This window comes from Gossypium raimondii, chromosome 8, assembly GCF_025698545.1.
Source record: "Gossypium raimondii isolate GPD5lz chromosome 8, ASM2569854v1, whole genome shotgun sequence".
Lineage (NCBI taxonomy): Eukaryota > Viridiplantae > Streptophyta > Magnoliopsida > Malvales > Malvaceae > Gossypium > Gossypium raimondii.
In genome coordinates, this window is record NC_068572.1 from 2,786,814 (window position 1) to 2,809,390 (window position 22,577).

At 31.3% G+C, this 22,577-nt stretch overlaps 3 protein-coding genes across 4 annotated transcripts; 1 reads left to right on the forward strand and 2 right to left on the reverse strand.

The window, feature by feature from the left end:
* The first annotated feature begins 313 nt into the window (after positions 1-313).
* LOC105790259 (ubiquitin-conjugating enzyme E2-17 kDa) lies at positions 314-2,881 on the forward strand. The gene is made up of 5 exons (XM_012617757.2): positions 314-462; positions 972-1,096; positions 1,531-1,658; positions 2,152-2,256; positions 2,537-2,881. The coding sequence occupies exons 2-5, from the start codon at positions 1,027-1,029 to the stop codon at positions 2,678-2,680; spliced, it is 447 nt and encodes a 148-aa protein (XP_012473211.1). The 5' UTR covers positions 314-462; positions 972-1,026; the 3' UTR covers positions 2,681-2,881.
* A 1,246-nt stretch (positions 2,882-4,127) lies between these two features.
* LOC105790260 (PRA1 family protein G2) lies at positions 4,128-5,069 on the reverse strand. Its single transcript, XM_012617758.2, has one exon. It carries the CDS (start codon positions 4,917-4,919, stop codon positions 4,341-4,343), a length of 579 nt encoding a protein of 192 aa, XP_012473212.1. The 5' UTR covers positions 4,920-5,069; the 3' UTR covers positions 4,128-4,340.
* A 2,489-nt stretch (positions 5,070-7,558) lies between these two features.
* LOC105790262 (uncharacterized) lies at positions 7,559-13,133 on the reverse strand. 2 transcript variants are annotated; one of them, XM_012617762.2, is made up of 4 exons: positions 13,003-13,133; positions 11,960-12,269; positions 10,570-11,587; positions 7,559-10,366 (listed from the first exon to the last, which is right to left on the reverse strand). In XM_012617762.2, the coding sequence occupies exons 2-4, from the start codon at positions 12,097-12,099 to the stop codon at positions 7,769-7,771; spliced, it is 3,756 nt and encodes a 1,251-aa protein (XP_012473216.2). In that variant the 5' UTR covers positions 12,100-12,269; positions 13,003-13,133; the 3' UTR covers positions 7,559-7,768. The 2 variants fall into 2 exon arrangements, with proteins under 2 accessions (XP_012473216.2, XP_012473215.2); XM_012617761.2 differs by having other exon boundaries at positions 12,887-13,112.
* Between the last annotated feature and the right edge of the window lie 9,444 nt (positions 13,134-22,577).

A 22,577-nucleotide genomic window follows, 5' to 3' on the forward strand; every position in this document is an offset into this window, starting at 1 on the left:
GTTTAGAATTTTATTCAAGTAATAATTCTATTGTAAATCAATAAAATTAATACAAATTTTTAAAATAAAATTAGCACAATATTTTAAAATAATAATTATAAATTAAATATATAATTATCACCATCTCTATTTTAAAATATAAAATTTATAATTATAGAATTATAGACTGATCGGCTAACACAATATTTTAAAAAGGAAAAAAGAAAATGAATTGAAAGGAGTTAAAAAAGGCCGCGTGGCAGAGAATCGTCGCCACCTTTCTCTTTCTCCTTTTGTTTGTATTACAATTTTTATTTTATTTTATTTTATTTTATTTTATAATAAATGCTACCAAATCCTAATTCCAAAGCACCAATTTCGTCCTTCACCAACAAATATATGTGTATATATATATATTCTTCTTCTTCTACTGCTCCACTTATTCCCATTCGCCACGCCCAACTCTACAACGCCAAACTCAAGGTTCCTCTCTCTCTCTCTCTCTCTCTTTTTTTCCCCCCCTCTTAGATTCATATTTTTATCTTATTTTTTTCAAGATTTAACTTATTTTCTTCACTTTTTATATATGAGATTTTCTCGGTTTATTTTCCCTCTGTTATGTTGACGTTTCAATTTACTAGTATTTTCTTCGGTATTTTTTTCCCCTCATCGTTTCGTAATCTGATTATGATGGATCGGCGTTTAACGTTTTCTCTCTCTCTTTTTTAATTATTTTGAAATAACTAAGCTGTTTAATCTAATCTCATGTTTTTTTTCATCGTTTTTTAAGTGCCTCCACACTAGATTTTCACTTGCCACCGCTTCATCAGTAATTTTATCCTGAAAATTTTAGGATAAGGTTGAAAATCTCGTATTAGGTTTTCTGTTGACCGGGTTGACTATGAATTAATTTAAAAAAGGGATTTTTTTGTTGCTGTGGTTGTTGATTTAGATCTTTGATTATTTTAATTCAATATTGATTTTTGCTGCAGTTTACCAACCTTATTGTTTATTTGTTCGAGACTTAGCGAGTTTTTTTGAATCCCCATGGCTTCAAAGCGGATTAATAAGGAGTTGAAAGATCTGCAGAAGGACCCTCCTGCATCTTGCAGTGCTGGTCTGTGTTTACTTTTCTAATCACTCAATTTGTTGAATTTATGTCTTTATATGGTATTCTTTGATAGTTTACTTGAAGATCCGCTGATAATTCGATATATATAATATAGTTGATTTAAGGTGTCAATTTTAATTTGTTTCCACTATGAAAGTGTGGAGATATTTTTGATTAACATATCCAAAAACCCTAACAATGGCCAGTGGCTGATAATTCGATTATATTATAGTAGTGTTGGTTTAAGGTGTCAGTTTTAATTTGTTTCTGCTTTGAAAGTGGCAACTGGTTCTTGGTTTTAGATACATAAGAGATATTTTGATTAATATATCCAAAAACCCTAATAATGGTCAGTGGTGTAGAAGAGAACACGGTCAGATTGTACCTTTTCATGATATTTATTATTATTATTGTTTAAATAATATTTGGCTTGTATACAGGCCCTGTTGGTGACGATATGTTCCACTGGCAAGCAACAATTATGGGCCCAGCAGACAGTCCTTTTGCTGGAGGACTATTTCTTGTTTCCATTCACTTCCCCCCAGACTATCCATTCAAGCCTCCCAAGGTAATTTTAAAAAAAATAAAAGTGCAAATATGTTCTATCATGTGTATATACCTAAGTATGTATGTATGTATGTATGTATGTATGTATGTTTGCGGGTTATTGGTGTTTGGGATAAAGCTAGATACACTGTAATAATCACGTTCGGGGAGTTTTATTATTTAAAATATGCTAAAAATGGGCCTTGTAATGGTGTCCATGTTTCAACCCTGTTTTGGTTTTTGCGTCTTCAAACACTGGTTCACTGAAGTTTAAATGAATGCCTTAAACATGTATTAGAAAAACCTTTTTGTTTGTGTTTGTTATTTTGTTGCTATGATCCAATCTATGTGCCTTTGATTTTTTTACTTCAAAAGTGTAGCTTATTAATTGCTATATCTATAGCTTATTTTGGTTACTGAAGTTGGCGTATTTATGTATATGTTATATACTACATCGGAAAAACTAGGTGTTTCGTTTGAGTTATTCTTGAACTGATTGTCGTCTTTATGTTAAGGTTTCTTTCCGAACAAAGGTTTTCCATCCCAACATCAACAGCAATGGAAGCATCTGTCTTGACATTCTCAAGGAGCAGTGGAGCCCTGCCCTTACCATATCCAAGGTAAATATACTTATGCCTCGTTTGGTTATTTAGTGCATTAACACAAGGAAAACGCCTCATAAACTTGGTATTAGAAGGATGAGTAAAAACTGCGAAGCATTAATGTAATCCCTATCATGAAATCCTCATGAGTCACAAGCAGACAACAGTTATTACCATCAAAATACGATTCAAGCCCGAACATGGAACATTATTATTAACCAACACCTATTTAGATGTCTTCTGTTAAGGAATCTTATTCTTAATAACTTGCAAAATGTGTGTTATGTACCCATTGCAGGTGCTGCTTTCAATATGCTCACTTCTCACAGATCCAAATCCTGATGACCCTCTGGTGCCTGAGATTGCTCACATGTATAAGACTGATAGAGCCAAATATGAGAGCACTGCTCGCTCATGGACTCAGAAATATGCAATGAATTAAGGGTCGGTCAGGCTTAGGATGCTATGTTTGATACCTATTACTAAATAATATTAGTAATAACTTTGGTCGTTTGGATACTTTGATGAAGTGGTGGTGTGGTGTAATAAGCTCTAAAGTCTTTCAGAGGGTAATTTTTTTTCCAATCAAGTTACTTAAAAATTACTATTATAAATATATTCGACAGTTCGTATATTTGTGTCATATTCGTCTTATATTTATATATAATAAAATAATTACATATATTATTTAATTTGGTTTTAATTATATAATAAAGTATGAGTAAAGTATGTTTAAATAGAAAAACCAATGCTTAAAAAGTTTCTCAGAAACTAGGATCAAATAATAAAGACAATGCATCCTGCCTTTCAATTGAAAAATATCAACTGTAGCCTACATTGACAGATGATGAGATGAAATTACAATGGGTATACTTGAGATATTGGTACATGAGTTTAACTTAAAAATAAATGTTGAATTTAGCTCGAGTTTGAATCTAATAATATAAGGCCTTAAACTTGGCTTGATTACGTACATAGGCACAAGAGATGGGCATTGTTCCCTGGTGTCTATATGTCACCAAGAGTCACTAACCGGTAAACACGAAACCCCGAGAGAACTCAACTTGGTAAGATGACTCTTGTTCACCCATCACCACCATTCTCATGCGGAACTGGAGGGGGTTCACAATCTGATCATGTACAGTGTAGTTTGTTATCCATCCAGCGTCGGAAGTTTTCCATGCAAAAGCTCTTCCCCGGAATTGCGACAGATTCGTTGGCTTACGCGTTCGAAATCCAAACTTGGCTTGCTTCCGTAAGAGGCTTAAGTCAAAGGTGGAGCTTCTGGGAATTGCTTCCATTGTTGCAGATAGAGGCAAGCACTTTACATGGTGAGAGTCACGAGATAACTGGCAGAATCATCTGCTCGGTCACATTGCAAGCAAAGCTTGAAAGTAAATGTGGGCAAGGAAAGATTTTGTTCAAGGATACGAGGATATACCCTATTTCCTTCCGAGCTCTTAAATTGAAGAAGATACTGACATTAGGACAGGTCTTCTTTTTCGATACAAACCCATGGCAACAGCAACAATATTAATTAAACTAATACTCCATCGAAACAATATCTATATGAATCGAGTCAAACTTTCTTGTGAGAAGAGAGGAGATACTGGACGTCGAAACTTACTTATTTTGCAAATGCTGATTCTCTCCTATCAAGATTACATTATCAATTTGGAACTGGTTGAGCGCTCAGAAATGGGAAGAAAATCAAGCTGAATTTCAACCAAAATCTCAACAGAAAAAAGTTTCAGATTTTGCTCAACAATGTATGAAAAGCTCAATCTCAATCTCAGTAAATATCAACCGACCATGTGTGAATCCCCAAAGTAAAAAGAAAATCCGATTCAATTCGATCCAACCCAGAAAGAAAAAGAAATGGAAGAATATGAAGAAAACAACAATTTTGATCTCAGTTTAACTGCTGTAGTAAACAGATTACAATACTATGATGCAAAGCTTGAACACAAAACTTCAAAAAGAATCAGACAAACTTCAAATTTCAAATCAATGGAAAAAAAAAGAAAAATCAAAGCAAACCTCTCAATTCCGACTCTTTGACCCACAATTTTGAATTAAAAATGAGAAGAAATTTTAAATTTCTACAAATTTGTAGTAGTCGAAGATGGAGCAGAGCGGACCAATCCTGTGGACACGGCGTCGTTTTCATCGAGAAAGAGTCCATCGGAGTTTCTAAGAAGAGCGTGGACGCCGCAGACGAGGACCCCAATCCCTAACCCTAAGGACAAATTTTGAAATACTCCGCAAATCCAGACGGCCAGCACAGAAAGGAAAGCTAAAACTAGCAGCACGAAGCGATCGTTGACACTGTGGCCCCATAACACGAGTGGATCCTCCCGAAAAAAGTAGAGGAGGAGCCAAAGAGCGAAAACGGCCGAGCAGAGGAGGAGGGAAAGTGGAGAACCGATGAGTGAGAAGGCGGATGTGGCGGCGATCACCACGGCATAATTGGCGCGAAAATAATGCATGTTAGCAGAAGCGTGAGATAGAAAAGAGTGGGGACGGGAGAAAGATTGGGAACCGGAGCCCAAGAGCTGAGGCCAGGGGCGGAGGTGCCGGGAGAGGGTGACGGAAAGATTGTGAAGGGAGCGGGAGAGGACGTCAGAAGCTGAGATAGGGATGGTGGTGTACGTGGCGGATGTTGATTGGTGGTTCTCCATCTCGTCGTTATTTCGAAGTCCAGTTTGTTTTTTGTTTGGTTTTTATTTTTTGACCCAAAAACGAGACGAGACAAGACAGCAACCACTAACTTTTGCGTTCAAAAGTCCAAAGCTGAAAATGTCGGACGGCTTTTGTTTGGTTTTATCGTAGTTGTGATGCTCAGTTGGGTATGACATGCGAGTATATTTTCTAATCTTATTTTTTCTTTATTTTATTTATTTATTACCATCTACAGCAGAGCAGTCAAAGTTAACTAAAGCACACCAACAATGAGCTATAAAATATCATTTTGGTCCATTTTAAGCCTCTTTCGACTTTTGAACTTGTGATTTTGTTAAATTTATCTTTTAAAAACTAATTTATATAAAAAAATTTGTACGAAACAAAGACGTCATATCATTGTATACCTAACTTTAAACTATAAACCTTAAACTCTAGATCTTAAACCTTAGTCTTTAGACTTTAAATCGTAAATCTTGGGTCCAAGGTCAGATCTAGGATTCTAGGGTACAAAGCCTAGAGTCTAGGGTTCATGGGTTATGCTAAAAAAGATTATCAAAATGATGTGTAATAACATAGAAAAAGACGTTGAAATGACACTAAATAATTGGCAAATGATACATGACGATGTGACGTCTTTGTTTCATACAATCATTTCCTAATTAATATTTGTTAACTTTATTAACGTGGCATACACGTGGATCGTCATGTGGACATTAACAATTAATTAATTTTTTTAAAATTTAAAATTTAAAAATTATTAAAAGAGTATAAAAATTAATTAATTGTTAACATAACATACACGTAAACTTCCACGTGAATGACATGTCAACAAAGTTAAAAAGACTAATTTTTCTATCCATTTTTGGGTGATTTAAGAAACCATGCAAGTTCAACGATAAAAGAGGCGAAAAATTAAATAAAGAACTAAAATGACTTTTTCTTTATAAAATTGGAAGACCAAATAAATCATTATACCTAAATTTAATTGCATGTATTTCGATCTCATCTCTAATATTATCTAACACTTTCTTCTTCTTTTCATTTATTTATTTTATAATTTACTTTTATCAATTTTATGTATCTTTTTGCGTTTTTATTTTTAAAATTTTCATAATTTCTTGAAAATGTTTATAAAGTTTTTAAAAAAACAAAAAAAACCATTACATATAAAATAAAATAATATTAATTATGAAATGAAATATTCGTTGGGTTCCATGACTGCAATTTCTAAGTGTTCAATTAAAGCAAAAGAAAAGAAGAAAAATAGAAAATTAAATTTACAAAATTATAAATGTTGACGACTAAACGTGATTATGATTTAATATTTTAAAAGAAAAAAAAGTATTACTTAAATGATTAAAACTAAATAATTTGAAAAGTAAAGATACCGATTTTAAGGAAATAAAATAGGACTAAATTAATATAAATCGATAAATACAATGACTATCCTTTGAATTTAACCTTAAACTTCTATTTATATGTAAAATTTAAGGGTGAAAGCTAGAGTTGTCATTTTTGTTAAATGTAATTATTATTATTATTATTTTTTTTTAACGAGTAATATGATCAAGCTAAAATAAAATGCAATTACCATTGCAGCTAGGGGTGAGCTTTCGATCAACTCGAGTGAAAAAATTTCTAATTAATCGAGTTGATGAGTCCTATTTTATCATCCTAACTAGATTTGAATTTTTTTTCAAATCGAGTTGAGTGAAATGAAATTCGAGTCGAGTCGAGTCGAATCGAGTGAAATTGTTCAAGGATTAAATTAAAAAAATTAAACATGTCAAATTAAAATCTTGTTACAGTATAACTAATTTCATGTTAGAGCACATAAATTTGAAACCATATATATTTGAAAATTTTTCAAAGCAAAATAATAATAAAATACGTATGATAAACTCAAATAATTAATTAACTTATTTAGATCCTAAAATTATTATTCTAGACAGTTTTAATTTTTAATTTTCTTTATATATTTTTATAATTTTTAAAAATAAATTTTAAATTTTATAAATATTTTGAATCTTTTAAAATTATTCTGAATTTTCTTTTTAATTTTTGTTGTGAAAGAGATCAATTTGTTCATTTTCAAACTTGACAGAGACCAAAATTTATTTATACCAATCATTATTTGAATTATTACAGTTATTCGAATTGTAAAATTCAACTCAAAACTCGAATTACTTATTAGAGTTGACTCAAATAATTCGATTAACTCGAAATTCGATTTTTTTCGATTTTTAGTTTTGCTTACCCCTAATTGCAGTGGTTCGAAGTGGTTTAATTCAATGATTTTTATTTTTTAAAAATGTTTTAAATTATTTTTACTAATTTAAATATAAAATGTTTAATTTTATATTATAAAAATTATAAATTAAACTTTAAAAAAGAAATCCTTTTTTTCCTCAACAATAGCAAAACTGATCTCAGAGAAGTAAAGCAGTTCCATAAAAAAGGAAAATAAATAAAATCCTTTGTATGATCTATAGAAACACCCAACTCCATTGCCTTTTAAAGTGTGTCAATTTTATTCAAAGATTGCTTATACATATATATATATATGTGTGTGTGTGTATGTATACTATCCATCCAAGACTTGCTTGAGCAAAAGAATAAAAAAAGCTGCATAAAGTTTGCCCAACAATAAGTGAATTAAAAAGACTATAAATACAATCTCTAAAATCTCTCAATTGTTGTTCCAACTTGCAACCAAAATCCATTACATCAAACTGCCATCATTTTCAATCCCCCGAAAAAGAAGCTCGAGTTTCAGACTCGATAGCAAGTTTGATACGAAAAAATGAGCCGATACGCGGACCATCTAAGACAAATTGGGAGCATATTATCTGAAATGACTTGTTCCCATGAAAGAACTTGAAGTGATTCCATGGAAGTTGTTATTTTGTATCACTACTGGATACCTGTGGTTTGCAATACTATGATTTCGATCTAATGGCTTTGATATGCCATGTGTGTCCCCCGAGACTTCAGACCGTTTTGCAATGTCAGTTGTCTTGTTCGATTCAATTTTGGGATCATCATCGATGACAATGACTTCTTTACTGCAAACAATAGATTCCTCGCTCCTATCTTTGCAGTCTAGAGTTGAAACTTTCTCCATATTGCATCTTGCAGTTGGAAGTAGCTTGTATGGCTCCATAGAGGTAGTGAAACTGTGATGCCTATGCTCGTCGAGGAACAAGCCAACCGGAAGTTGTAGAGTTGTTTGTGGTGGGGTTGCGAGAGTGGCACGGTTTCTATAGCCATTTGTCGAGTAGGCGTCAAAAGTTCGCTCCACCAAATCATTTGGATTCTGACTGAAGATCATAGAACATGGAGGCATTGCATGATGGAAGGGCATCTCGTCTTGATTCCGGTTATCACTCTGGGCACATGGCTGGCCTTGACCAAGTGGCATAGATGCTTCTTCCTCCTTGTTAACCACCATTAAGTTCTTCCCCATTAGCCTGAGAACGGGATTAGATGAGGATGGACTAGCAGAATCACATACACCGTGACCAGAAAGCTTGACACCACCATCGGGGCATCCTTTAAAAGGGATGGGACCTAAAGGAGGTTTCATGACAGGGAGAACCATTTGTTCAGATCCTAGTTCTGCATTACTTGTCAGAGAAAATGTTTCTGGTCTTGCCGCCAAATTATTGGGACCGAAACCTGGATTGGCACCATTTCGCATTCTGATGGCAGGCACCATCATCGAAGCCATTGTTCGTCGCCTTAGTAGCTGTGACTCATGATAATTTAGAGCAAAACCTTGGAAGGATCTCTCTTTTGTTTGGCAACAGCATGGTTGATCATCATTTTTGGAAAAGAAAGGCTTCTTTTCAATAGATATTCGAGGGACCTGAAATTTCTCTCCTTCAAAAGTTCTTGTATGTTCCACAGCAACACCATTCTCAACTAAGGTGTCAGACTTGGCAGTAGAGTAGCCAGATCTATCCGTTTCCATAGCTGCAGGAGCACCAAGAAATGCTAATGGTTCTTCATACTTCAAGTCGAACCTGGCTTCCATAGAATTAGAGATTGTTGACAATACGGATAGGGGTGAATCTGATGAGTCCCCATCTACCAAATCAAGCTGATCTCGAGAGGATCGAATCTGGTTGGCTGTTGATGCATTTCCTTGAAAATCATCAGAGCCCATATCTCTAGGACTTGGCAAAAACGATCCTGGCGGACCAGGAATAAGTATTGGATCAACCTCAAGAAATGAGTTGCTTTGTGCCACATCAGAATCTAATTCTCCTACATTAGCAGCTTGTCCAATTATATTGAGACCAACTTCAGCACAAAACATATTTGGTTTATCAACAAGATTTGGCTCAGTAGGAAATACTAGTCCTTCACCCCCACACAAAGGGCCGGTGTAATCTTCATTAGTTTGAAAAGAATCGGATATTTTATTGGGAATATTACTCAGTTTGCCAGGCTTGGTTCCTAGTGACTGACTCAAACTAGTAATCGTCTCCTCAACAGACTCCAAACCATCAAGTTTATCCAGAATATCCTCACTGCCTCCAGTAGAAGAATACATGTTCTCTGTCTCATCATGATAATAAGAGTGAGGTTCCGATGGTAGTTCTTCAGTAATCTCGTTCCCCTCACGTTGATTTTTAGCATCATCATGCACCAATTTACATTCTTGATCTGCCTCATAATCCCGAGCTATTGCCTCATCTATTTCTGCCATAAAATGAAGTTGATTCTCCCTTGTTGAATGTTTCTTAACCAAGTTAGAACCAGATTCAACCATTGATGACCTGCTGCTAGCAGATATCTTTTTCTTTTGCAAGGAAAAGCTGAAGCATTTGGGTGCGGAAAACTGATGACTAATAGTTGTTGTAGTATCAGCGATAGGCGAATCAGGATTACTATTTGCATCAATATCAACCATCATTTCACTCAACGAAGATGTGCAATTTTCGTTATTCAAAGATCTCATTGTATGGTCATCATCTAGACAGGGACGGTCTTCGCTGATTGACTGTTTTGCATTTTGCTCACGTTGGTGAAGCAACTTCTCCACCTTGTTTTGCATGCTGGCTTGAAACAAGGCACTCCTTACTCTCTTCATTCCCAAAGAACGCTCCTTTCTACAGATAACCGGTGCTTCATAAACAGGCTTTTCTATCCTTGCACATTTCCTAGGAGAAGAAAACGGGTTTTTAGAAGAATGTTTTAACTTTCGAACACAATTTCTCTCCATAACACGACCACCTTCATGAGATTGATCACTCTGAAACCGCAAGTCCCCAGTTTTCTCTTGATTATTAGGCGTCCTTGAAAGACCTTCTTGTTTATAGCACACACTTTCCTTAAAGTTTCTAGTATCATTGGATTTGATTTGCTTCGACACACACAGTTCCACTCTCTTGCAACTGTCTTCTTCTTCACGATATCCTTCTCGACCTCCAACTATCTGTTTAAGAACAGTATAGCAACAAATTACCAAACATTGAATCCTTCAATATATCACAAAATATTTGCATTAAAATATGAAAAGCTAAAATTTGCTAAGTAGATACCATAGTCACTGCATGCAAAATTTATAACCACAAGCTATAAAATCATGGAGAGCATTCAACAACTAAGAGAAGACCATATAGAGAAAGAGATGTGTACCATTGAAGAAGGGGTCTTATGAGAGCAATTTTTTCTGCATTGAGGAGCGTGTTTGAGATACTTGTGATGTTTTAGGGCATGGCACCTTTTCTTTTTGCTTCCTTTACCTATTTTCAAAGACTTGTAAGATGGTCCAAGATCATCACCATGTTTTGACACTGGTGGCAATGGAACCAGCACTGGCACATCGTTAACTTTCGATAAAATCCGAACCTTGGTGCCATTAGCATCAACATAAACAGCACCTAAATCGACAGTACCCTCACCATTATTTTGGGAATATGTTCTTTTCTTTTTCCCTTCATCACACATTTCAAGTCCTTCAAAGTCAGAGATGTTTGAAGCAAGGGCCCAGCTTCTACCATTCCTCCTATCAAGCTCTTCTAATGTGTAGGATTTAGCAGTAGCATATACATCTACCAACAGTTTTGTTTTCCTTGGTTTAATTTTATGCCTTGTAAGCTTAGAATCCACTGTCCATTTGGGAGTTGACTCAACAGAAAGGCACTGGTCTATATGAGCATTCAAAGTGGTATTAGAAGAAGAAGAAAATGATTTACAAACAGGGCAAACTTTCGAACCCATTGATTCCGATACCACGGAACAATTTGAAGCAATATCTTCGGTAGAGCTACAATCAGAATGACCACCAAATTTCACTATCAACCTGCACTTCTTGCCTGATGGTTTAGTTGTTTTTTCAGTCTTTTGAGACTTCAAAGCAACAACAGCTTTAACTTGGGCTGATGATCCTTCTTCCACTGAAATGGATTGCTTGTCAACGAGAACCGAGTCTATATCATATGAATCTAGTACCCCATGACGGGTTGATCTTTGCTTCTCAATTGGATTGGTTTCGACCACATGTGTCTCTTTGGGTTGGTTTCTCACAATATCAAGATGCTGAAATGGTGGCAATGGATCCTTCATTCCATGTTTCAAAACAAGTTGTAAACTTTCTGAAGAAAAAGGCCAATTCCTGTTGATATCCTTGCTCCGGCCATTGAACACGTAATCTCTACAAAAAAAAGTCAAAATTATCTCTGTTGTTAGTAACCAGCCAATCAGAAAAACAAAAACCCAAGATTCAACAATCTATGTATATATATATATGTAAAACTAAACACCCAAAATACAAAAAAGAAATAAAGAAAACTACTTGTTGTACAAAGGTAGCAACTTTGGTCCAAGATGAAATTTCATGTACAAATAAGAAAAAGTTAAGGTCCCGAGAGACCAAAATAGGGGACAAGATTCGGGGATGTGTCAATATAAACATTGAGCTCTGGATCTGACCCAACAAAAGTCATTTTAAGATGAGAGATCAAAGAAAAGAGTGTTGGAATAAATACCCATCAAAGGATTATCAAAATAAAGTTATGAAATTTACCTTATGGAGAAATTGGGGAGTGGGTTCTTATGATGATGATGATCAAGAGATGGCTGCTTCAGCAGATCTACCTCATCATCACTACCAGTGAATTGGGGAGAACATGAAGGATCTGATGAAGGGTTTTCAATGGATAACATTTGATGAAAAAGCTAATCTCTTGTTGTACTGTTTACACAACAGTCACAACAACAACAAGAAGAAGCACACTGATAGTGATACTGTCCTTATAATCAACACTGTCATTTATCTTCAACATAACATTACCTTTCTCTCTTCATCTTTGATTGGGTCTTCATCCATATTTAGCCTGCCATTAAATAGGACAAGAAAAAAAAACGTTATTTTATGTGATGGAAAGGGTATGAATTTGAAGCATGATTCTGGGTTTTTGATTGATCAAAGTGAAAGTAAAGAAAAAAGAAAATTTGTTACTCAGTTTATGTAGGGAAACGTTATTTTATGTGGGGTTAACTCACAAAAGAACAAACAGAAAATCCATAAATTTGAGGAGATACCATTGGTTACCAAATTCTCTACATCAAACAGATTATCAAAATCCCATTAAAAAAAGCACAAATTGTTTGATAATATATGAAAACTTTGAAGCTAAAACGAGAATTTTTACAGGGCTAGAAACCATAATCAAATAACGGTTTGAAAGAACATAAAGGGCATCTAGTTTAGATCCATGGGGTCGAGAAACATTAAGAGTTGAAGAAACCCAGAAACTAAGAAGAAGAAAAAAAATGGCGAAATCATTTATGAAATAAGCAAAGCTAAGCTTAGCTTCAACATTGAACGTACAAACAAGGCAAAGAAAAAAAATAGCAAAGAATAGAGATGCAGAAGAGATCCCAGAATTAGAAACAACGAGATGGAAGATTAAAGATTTAAGATTAAACTTATACAATCAAAAAAGCAAACCTTGGGTGTTTTAGAGTAGATGAAGAAAGAGCAAAAACAAGAAGGAAAAAAATGGAGGAATGGACTCAGTGTTTTAGGGTTGAAAGAGAGACGAAGAGCAGGCACAACCCACTTACACACATTCATCAAAAGGGCAAAAAAGGGGGGGCAAATGGGGGCAACAGCAACCATTAATCTGTGTGAAAATGCAAATGCAAATGTTTTTTAAAGTCAAGGGAGAGAAAGAAAAAGTAAGAGAGAGAGAGGAAGGGTGTGTTTTTTTCTGCAAAATACACGAAGCTGTCCTATCATATACCTACCCTATCCTACCCTACTATTACTGCAACCTTTCCTTTCTCTTCCATGGGATAAACTACAAACAAAGTCACTAAATTATTAATAAGTTTATATTTTAGTCACTCAATTTTAAAAAGTTACAAAATAGTCATTAAATTATTTGAAATTTTTTATTTAAGTCATTGGGTTGTTAAAATCACTTTTCTATGACGTTCTACTGCTTGCACTAATTGAAATTTCTCCTTTCCATTACCTTTTATAGTTCAATTTTTTTCATGAAATAATTTTGAACGCCATAAATTTGTGAATTGAATCTAAACAATTTTTTTCTCTGATCTCCGACACTAACTGTTAGATCGACTTGGATCTAAAGTATGTACGTTTACTCTTCAATAGGTATTGATCCACCGTATTGATCGTTGCTTGGAGCTTCCTAGCCATACTTTTAAAAAAAAACCTTAATAGTCGAGTGACTTAAATAAAAACTTTCGAATAGTTCAATGATCATTTTATAACTCTCTGAAATTGAGTGATTAAAACGTAAACTTACTAATAATCTACTGACTTTAGGTGTAGTTTACCATTTATTGTTTTTTAAGTAGAGGTGTTATTTATGGGCGGAGTTATACCCAATTCAAGTCGGGCTTAAACATTATATTAACATAATTTATTTTTGTTCAGACTTTGTCCAATTCGATATATGAGCTAAAAATATTGCTCAAACTCCATCTATATTTGTAAAAAAAAAAATAGCTAGACCAAACTCCTTTTATGCTCACCCATATATTTTTAAAATATTTAAATTATATTTAATATTTAATATTTGGTTAAAATATGTCATAACTCCGTACTCTTTACAAATTTGAAATTTAAACCTTTTACTTTTATTTTTAATAATTTAGTCCTTCTAATTTTAATATTTTAAAATTCAGGTCTAATTATTAATACTATTAAAATTATTTTGTTAAATTCAAATTTATTATAACGTTATTTTTGTATTTGCATGGCTACTAAGTAAGTTTTTTTTAATTTTAAAATGCCACATTAATAAATTTAACAAAAAATAACAATATTAACAACTGGACTGAATTTTAAATTTTAAAAATAGAGAGACAATATTCTTAAAAATAAAATTACAATAACTAAATTCTAAATTTGTGAAAAATATATAAATTTATTACATAGTTTAACCTAAATAATTTTATATTTCATTTATTAAAACTTTATATATATCTTATATTTTTAATATTTATATTATATATTATATATTATTATAAATTTAGTTTTTATATGTTGTAAGTTATATATACAACTATATAACATAGTATATATTATAAACATGAAAACGGATTGAGTCGAATCAAACTTGAGTTTTAAATGTTTAAGTTCAAGCCCAAATTCGATTCGTATTTTAAATAGCTTAATTTTTATGTTCAAACTTATTTTTCGAGCTTAATATTTTTATTTAAATTCATTCCAATTAAATCTCTGATTTTTAATTAATAAAATGAAAAATCCCATTTAGGAAATGTCAATTTAGTCACCTCCTTTTTCCCATAGTCCACACGCCATGATGTATGTTTGCACGTTACACGGTGAACTTACTCATCTTTTCCTGTTTTCAACCAGTTCCAGCTCAAATTCCGCTATTAATTATTAATAGAAAGTAAGTGACAACTCTTTTTTATTTTGGTTAAAATATGAAAGAAGTCCTTATACTCTTATTAAATTTAAAATTTAGTACTTATATTTTTATTTTTAAACTAAGGGAAAGCCAATTAACTTTTTTTTTTATAAGTGGTAAGAGTAGAGATTGTTTAGGGATTAAATTTAATATTGACGTGGATTGAAGACTTGACCACAAGTCCTTTTTCATTTTACTTGTGGTTGAATTCAAGGTTTTTAGAACCGAATCGATCAGACCACTTGTTCTCGATCCAATCAGTTTTGTCCAGTTCAATTGAATAAATTATTAAAAATTATAAAAATTAAAAAAAAAGAAAAAATTAGTTTAATTGTTGGTTCAACCGATTTGCGTGTCAAACGATCTAACCCCTTATTTTGAACTAGGGATGACAATTCAAATATCCACAAACATTCGACTTGAATTTCATATTTGGATATTAAAATTATCATCCGTTGCAGATACATATAAACCCCCTTAAATATTCATTATCTAAATCCGTATTTTTATAATTAGGGATTCAAGTTCGAATCAGATATCCAAATCTATCGATTAGAAAATAAATGGTTCCAACAAGATTTTAACCCAAGACCTCTTATATATATAAGGCTAAGCTTTATCACTACCTTTAACATTTATTATAATTTACGCAAATAAGTGACATACATGATAAAATATTGTCTAAAATAAATATAATAATTAATAATAAAATTAAATGTAATATTTTTTATTAGAAGAATATATATTCTTTAACATCTTATTTTCTTAAATCTTATTTAGCTGTTCTTGAATCATATTTTTTTCTATTTGTAAACCTAAACAATGAGATGGAATTATCGAATCCTTAAATTTAAAAATAATTAATATTTATATAATTAATATAAATATTATAATATGAATTTATTTTATAATGTGAGATGTAATTATATTTAGTACATATTATATTACAAAAGAAAAGCATACATACACGTTTAACGCATATAATATATAAATTGTTATATATAAATAAATTATGAATGTATAATAATTATACAATAATGATATTATAATGTGCATTCTTTTATTAATGATATGCAACGTAACCTTAAATATTTAACTAATTTTATAGTAGATTGTAAAATATATAATTAACATTATATAATTAAGGTAGATTATTAATTATACGTATCCTTATATATAACTATGTTATTATAATGTACATCCTTATATTAATGATCGTAAACTTAAACCCGAATATATATGTTAGCTTTGATGTCTCAAACTTTTAATACAACAACATTTAAGACAATTTTATTTCTTTTATATATCCTAAATCATTTGGTGAAAATATGATTGAAAATCTTATCAAAGCATTTTCAAAGACTTGCAAAATACTCAAAAATACGTTTTAAATGCATTTTAATTTATCTAAATATTTTTTGGTTGATACCAAAGTCTTTTAAGATGTTTAAAATATTTTTAAGGGACTTTGGTACGCAAGTCTCGAGGCATACGACTATATGTCTTAAGATATGAAAACTTCGAAGCAAAAATTTACTTCAGGAGTTATCTATCTTGAGGCATTGTACAATAATTGTCTCTATGTAGCATCCAAAAAGTTAGGGGGTTAGAATTCTTGGAATATTTAAGAATTAAAAATTAACATTATTTGTTAGAAACCTAGTAGGAAGTCTTGAGAAATTTAGGTTCAAGTTTTATAATTTTTTTTTTAACTCTTTAAAATTTTCTGCACATGTAGCCTAATGGTCAAAGTTTTTTTGAGTTTCCCTCGTATTCTAGGTTCTACCTATGCCACTCTTAATTAATTTTTTATGATTTTTAGGCCAATGGGCTATTTACCCATCAGTCCTCAAATTCTTCCTCTACTCAACTTTTAAGTCCTTCCCCGGTTCTACTAAAATTCCCTATATGTTATTTTATTAAATTGAAAACCTAACTCTCTCTCTATATCCTAGTCTTCTCTCATTATTCTCCATCTCAAAACTCTTTTAAAACCCTTGCGTTTACTGAAAAATATTCCTAAAGCTTTTGAAAATTCAATCAAGTCCTCATCAAATTTTCTTCTCCAAGTTATTGAAACTCGAGTCATTAGATTGTTGAAATTCTATCAAGATCGACCCCTTGCAGGTGTTTGGAACGAACTTGAGCATGGGATAGTCACCTAAGGTCTCAGAAAAGTCAAGTGTGTGTTCTTTTACGATAAATCAAGTCAAATTTTGAAACTTCCCTATCACACACAGCCTACCAAACGGGCGTGTGACTTACCCGTGTGGATCACACGGTTGTTTTCCCCTGTTATCCCTTGCATTCACGCTTTGCACACGACCTGGGCACACAGCTGTGTGGCCCCTGCACCTTCACCCTTCGTATCGAACACGGCTTGTGCCCACACACACAGGCTGGACACATGACCATGTGGCCCCTGAAACTTAAAAAACACAGTTTTACCATATCTTTTATTATTTTATGCAAATCAGTCCTTGGGTAGATTTTTAATGGCATCTAGAGAACTAGATTATGCAATTAGGTCATGAACTAGGAATAGAATGAGTGAATACATGAATTTATGATTTAATTGCTTATGATTGATGGCATAAACCCGTGAATGATTTAATGGTTGTTATTATGATATAATTTCTTATGATTGTTTGATTTAATTCGCGAATGATTATATATTTATTACTACTATAAATGTTGAATAAATGTTTCACATGTTTTAACGATTGATTCATGAATTGCTTGTTCTTGCATTGAAGATAGAATTTTGACAATGATATTGAATGATTGCATTACATGTGCAAGTGGGACATTATGGTAAGGAGGAAGATCTGACATAAGCCATCATTGCCGGAAAACTCGGGATGACTAAATTGGTGTATTTGGAGGAGGAGTTTTGGGGATCCCCTATTGTAATATGTAGCAGTTGGGGGTAGGACTATTGAGTGATACAACAGATTGTTCATTGTATGACATATTGTGCACATTCATGAAAAGTTTATGTTAATCTTAAATTGATGTTCACTTGCATAAAATAAGTTTAGTATTCAAAATTAATTTGTAAAAAGACCGAACCACCTAGGTGGCAAATGTGATCTCTCCGAGTCAAGTCTACTGTCTAGGCCGGGTTGGGGAGGTTACACTCGAGACATGGCCTGCCAACGGCTATATAATAGCTATTCTTCAGCCTTGTCTCAAGACATCTTGCTAGGTCTCAAGACATGATGTGCAGGGACAATTTAAGATTAACATAAATTAATGCTTCCAATGGCTAGATTTCATCCCCAACAACCATAAACGTCCACAAACTTGTTCCTTGGTATAAATACACTTCAAGACTCAAGAGAGAGATATCCAAGCATTAAGATCAAGAGAAAAATATTCAAATATTTATTATTTCATTTCTCTTGTAAATATTCTCTAGGTGCTTAGTGTCAAATATTTTATCATTTACATATATTTGTTTTGAAAGCTTAATTTTTGTAAGCACACACCTTGTAGAGGTCTCTTTGTTTACTCTTTTTCATTTCACCAATTGTAAATTGGGATGGTTTTAGTTTAGCTACAAAAACTAGGAAAGGTTTTAGTTAAGTCATAAAAACTAAGGTAATGTTCTATCTTAGCCTTGTGAAAAATATAAGGATTGTAAAGATTATACATTTTCCTTAAAAGGTAATAATTCAAGTATGGTGAATCGGTAAATTCTTGGTTGAGGTACACCAAGGTAGTAGAGGTAGACAATTGGAGCCGAACCATTATTAATCGATTTGTCCTAGCTATTCTTAGCATATCATGCTTTTTATCATCATTCGATGCTACATTTAGAATTACATACTAACATTTAATAACATGTGTTCATGCATTTACTCTCATCAATTTCACATATACAATTAATTAGAGTGAGCTAACAAAAGTTTTACATATACGGTATCTTCATGAGAATTAACTGACCTAGTTCGGTTAAACATATATACAGGTTTACAAGTAGGGTTTGCACTTAATGGTTCACACATTTTAAGGTTCTCATGTTAACAAATAAATGGCTCACATAATGAAACACATGGGTTCGCATATTATTACTAGGGTTAGCATAAACATACTAAGAGTTCGCCTAATAAATCCTATATGTTTTAACACATGGGTTCGCAATCAGGGTTTGCATGCAAGGGTTTGCGTACTATAGGGGTTCACATAAAGGGGCTCTCACAGAAGGGGTCACAAATAGGAGCTTACACTAAAGGCTTGCCTATAAGGTTTCACATGCAAGGGGTTCGCCTATAGGTGTTCGCATACAAGGGGTTTACATGCATGAGGTCGCCTATTTGGGGGTTCGCATAAGTATTAGGCTCACATGTATATAGTGTTCACATATTTTATCATGTAGGGTTCCCATAATAAACAAGTACGTTTTGCATAACTAAACATGTACAGTCTGCATACTATACAGGGTTCGCTCGTCCTATGTAGCTCTCACATGCCCAGGGTTCGCATATCCTATGTAACTCGCATACTATCCAAGGTTCAGATACAGATTCGTATGCATAGGTTACATACATACAATAATTTAAATAAGAAATATTACTTTACACTAATTACTACAGTTAAAAATACAATGTTTAAAAATTAATAATAAAATATTAAACACGTAAAATTACATGCAATGCATATGACACTAAAAGCTAGTGTATATATATAAAAGCACAAGTTAATTTAGAAAAACTTTTGAATCGACGAGAATACCCTTTATTTTCTACCATATTACTAAATTGACATTTTGAAATATTTATAATTTAATTTAAAATATTACTTATAACTCTATTTAAAAATAAATTGTGATAATTTTATTAACTTTAGAATAGAGTTATAATTTGAATAAAACTCTAAACATACTCGTTATCAAAAGACAAAATAATTAATAATTAAGGTTAAAATATTGTTTTAAAAGTTTTGAATTATTTTTATTTTTATAAACAAACTTTAACTTAATAAAAAAAGTTATAACTTAAATAGAAGTCTAAATATATAAAGAGAGATTGATTTTGTCTTTTAGTTATTACTTAATTAGTGTTAGAGATTCAATTAAAATTTAAGTCTAGATCTATAAATAGCATCCATTAGTAACATCTAAGAAAAATAATCAATAAAAAGAATGAAAATTATTAGCATTAATAAGCTAAAATATCTCAAAAAGAAATATCCGAATGATATATAAGATCATTTTAATTGGTGATGGCATTATACAATATTATGCTATTAAAAAAATTGATAAGTTGTTTATTCCGTGAGAAGCAAGTATCCATTTATACTTTTTTACCTTATTATTATTATTATTATTATACATGAAGTTGTAAATAGAGAGGTTTTTAAAAATATATATATATCTTTCAGATTTATCATGAATCATTATTATAATTGATGCATGGTGTTTTACTTTTTTTATTTAATATTACAATTTATTTTCTAATATAATTCTAATTTTCTATATTATTTTCAACTTTCTATTTATAGAATCTTATTTATTTTTAATTTATAAAAATAAATGTGTTATTCACTGCAATGTAGGTGAGAAAGAAATCTAGAGTTTGAAAAACTTTTGAATTGACAGTCATATCCGTTATTGTTAATTATATTACTAAATTGACATTAGAATAATAATTTATTAATATTATTAAGTGATAATAATAAAATTAATATTAATTAATATTATGGTATATTAATGCAAAATTATTTAATTTGATTGTATCTTTTAAAATTCTACTTAAAAATAACATAATATATTATTAAATTTATAAAATCATTGAATATAATTGGATAAATTTTAATTAAATAAATATATATTTATGTATAAATATGATGTTGTTTTAAATATGTTAATTAATAATGTTAAAATTAATTTTTATAATTAATAAAAATTAAGGTGTGAGATTAGCGTTATATATATAAGATAATATTAATATATTAGTATAAGTTTATTTATTTATTCTTAATTTATATATCAAAGTTGAAAAGAAAATAAATATTTTATAATTAAATTAAATAATATTTTTTATAAATAATAATTCATTTAATCAAATCAGTTCAATTCAACACAAATCCCGACTCAACAAAGAGTATAACTTAAATTTGTTTGAGAAATTAAAATAAAGAAAATCGATCAATTAAAAATTAGTATTTTGTATTATATATACTTCTCATACTTTTAAATACATAAATAATATAATATAATATAAAAATAATTATAATTAATTTATTAATAATGTTTTCATTATCAATGTAATGGTTATTATCACTGAATTAAACTTTGGATTAATTATCAATTAATTAATATTATAGTTATATACCAATTAAAGTTAATACTTAATTAGCATTATAAATATATGCAATTGCAAGACATTTTCATTCAAAATAACATCTAAAAATTTCTTGGAAAAATAATATTTTAACATTATTTAATAGGTTTTATTTTCATCATAAAAAAATATGATTGTCATTATTATTTGTGTAACAACCCGATTTTCGTCGGTGTCGAAAAAGTCAGATTCAAAACCGAATTTATTAACTGAGTTGTCCAACGATTTTTACTGAGCAGTTGCAAAGCAAGTATGAAATTGAAAATAAAAATATTAATAATTAAATTAGAAATAAAATTATTTAATAATTAATTAAATAGAATTAATTAGTAATTAAATTGATTAAGTTATTGTATATAGAGTACATGAATTAAATTGTTGAGGAAGCATGAAATGAAGGAATAAGTAGATAGGGACCTAAGTGGAAATTCGTCTTGGCCTTAAGTGGTAATTAAACCACTATTAAATATATACTTGATGGATGAATCCATTTTCATCCATGGGTTCCACTAAGTGAAATGAAATCATAGCCATTAAAATTTTATTAATTAAGGTTTTATTTAATCTAATAAAACTATGTATATATAAAAATGGGCGAGAGATGAAAATTTTAGTCATTCTCGTCATCTTTTCCCATCACCGAAAAACAAAGAAGAAAGAAAGGAAAAAAATTGTGGTTTTCTTCTTCCACGGCCGTTTATCATCTAAGAAAAATAGGTAAGTTTTGAAGTAATTTTTTGTTAAATTTTTAAGCTAAATGCTAGATTTCCATTGCCCATTAAGTAGATTTTTCAATTAAGATAGATAAGTTAACTTGCCATTGTTGAAGCTTAAGAAAATTTAGGTTTTGAGAGTTGACTTCATGCATGTGTGATGTTGGGCTGAACCATGGTTGAATCATGTTAGTAATATAATGGAAATTGTTAAATCATTAGGGACTCATTTGTAAGAAACAAAAGCTTTGGAAATAGATGTTATAAATTGATAATTCGAGGTTCCTTGAGAATAAATACGAAATCGGGTTACGGCTCGATCGACTAAATATCGAGATACGAGCATTTCGGGTATAAAGATTTAAAAGGGACTTATTTGTAAAGTATGTAACTATGCTTAGCTTTGGTTATGTTTTAGTGAATCTAATACTATTTCGTATGAATAATTGAAAGTAGTTGAGAGAAGATCGGATTTTCGAGGTTAAAGGCGAGAATGTGCGTCGAATAGCAAAATCGGTTTGTGCTAGCATAATTTCATTTTCTTACATATAAATTTTAAGTAATTAGCTTATTCAAATATAAATCATAAATAATAGAATGAGTATTGAAATATCATGAATATATATGCATGAGTATATATTCTATGTTATAATGAAAAACTATGGAAAGTT

Coding starts and splice junctions, on each gene's coding strand:
- LOC105790259 (XM_012617757.2), top strand. CDS start 1,027: ATGGCTTCAAAGCGGATTAATAAGGAGTTGAAAGATCTGCAGAAGGAC. Junction 1,097..1,530: donor TCCTGCATCTTGCAGTGCTG/GTCTGTGTTTAC, acceptor GCTTGTATACAG/GCCCTGTTGGTGACGATATG. Junction 1,659..2,151: donor ATCCATTCAAGCCTCCCAAG/GTAATTTTAAAA, acceptor CTTTATGTTAAG/GTTTCTTTCCGAACAAAGGT.
- LOC105790260 (XM_012617758.2), bottom strand. CDS start 4,919: ATGGAGAACCACCAATCAACATCCGCCACGTACACCACCATCCCTATC.
- LOC105790262 (XM_012617762.2), bottom strand. CDS start 12,099: ATGTTATCCATTGAAAACCCTTCATCAGATCCTTCATGTTCTCCCCAA. Junction 11,588..11,959: donor CTCCCCAATTTCTCCATAAG/GTAAATTTCATA, acceptor TTTTTTTTGTAG/AGATTACGTGTTCAATGGCC. Junction 10,367..10,569: donor ATAAGACCCCTTCTTCAATG/GTACACATCTCT, acceptor GTTCTTAAACAG/ATAGTTGGAGGTCGAGAAGG.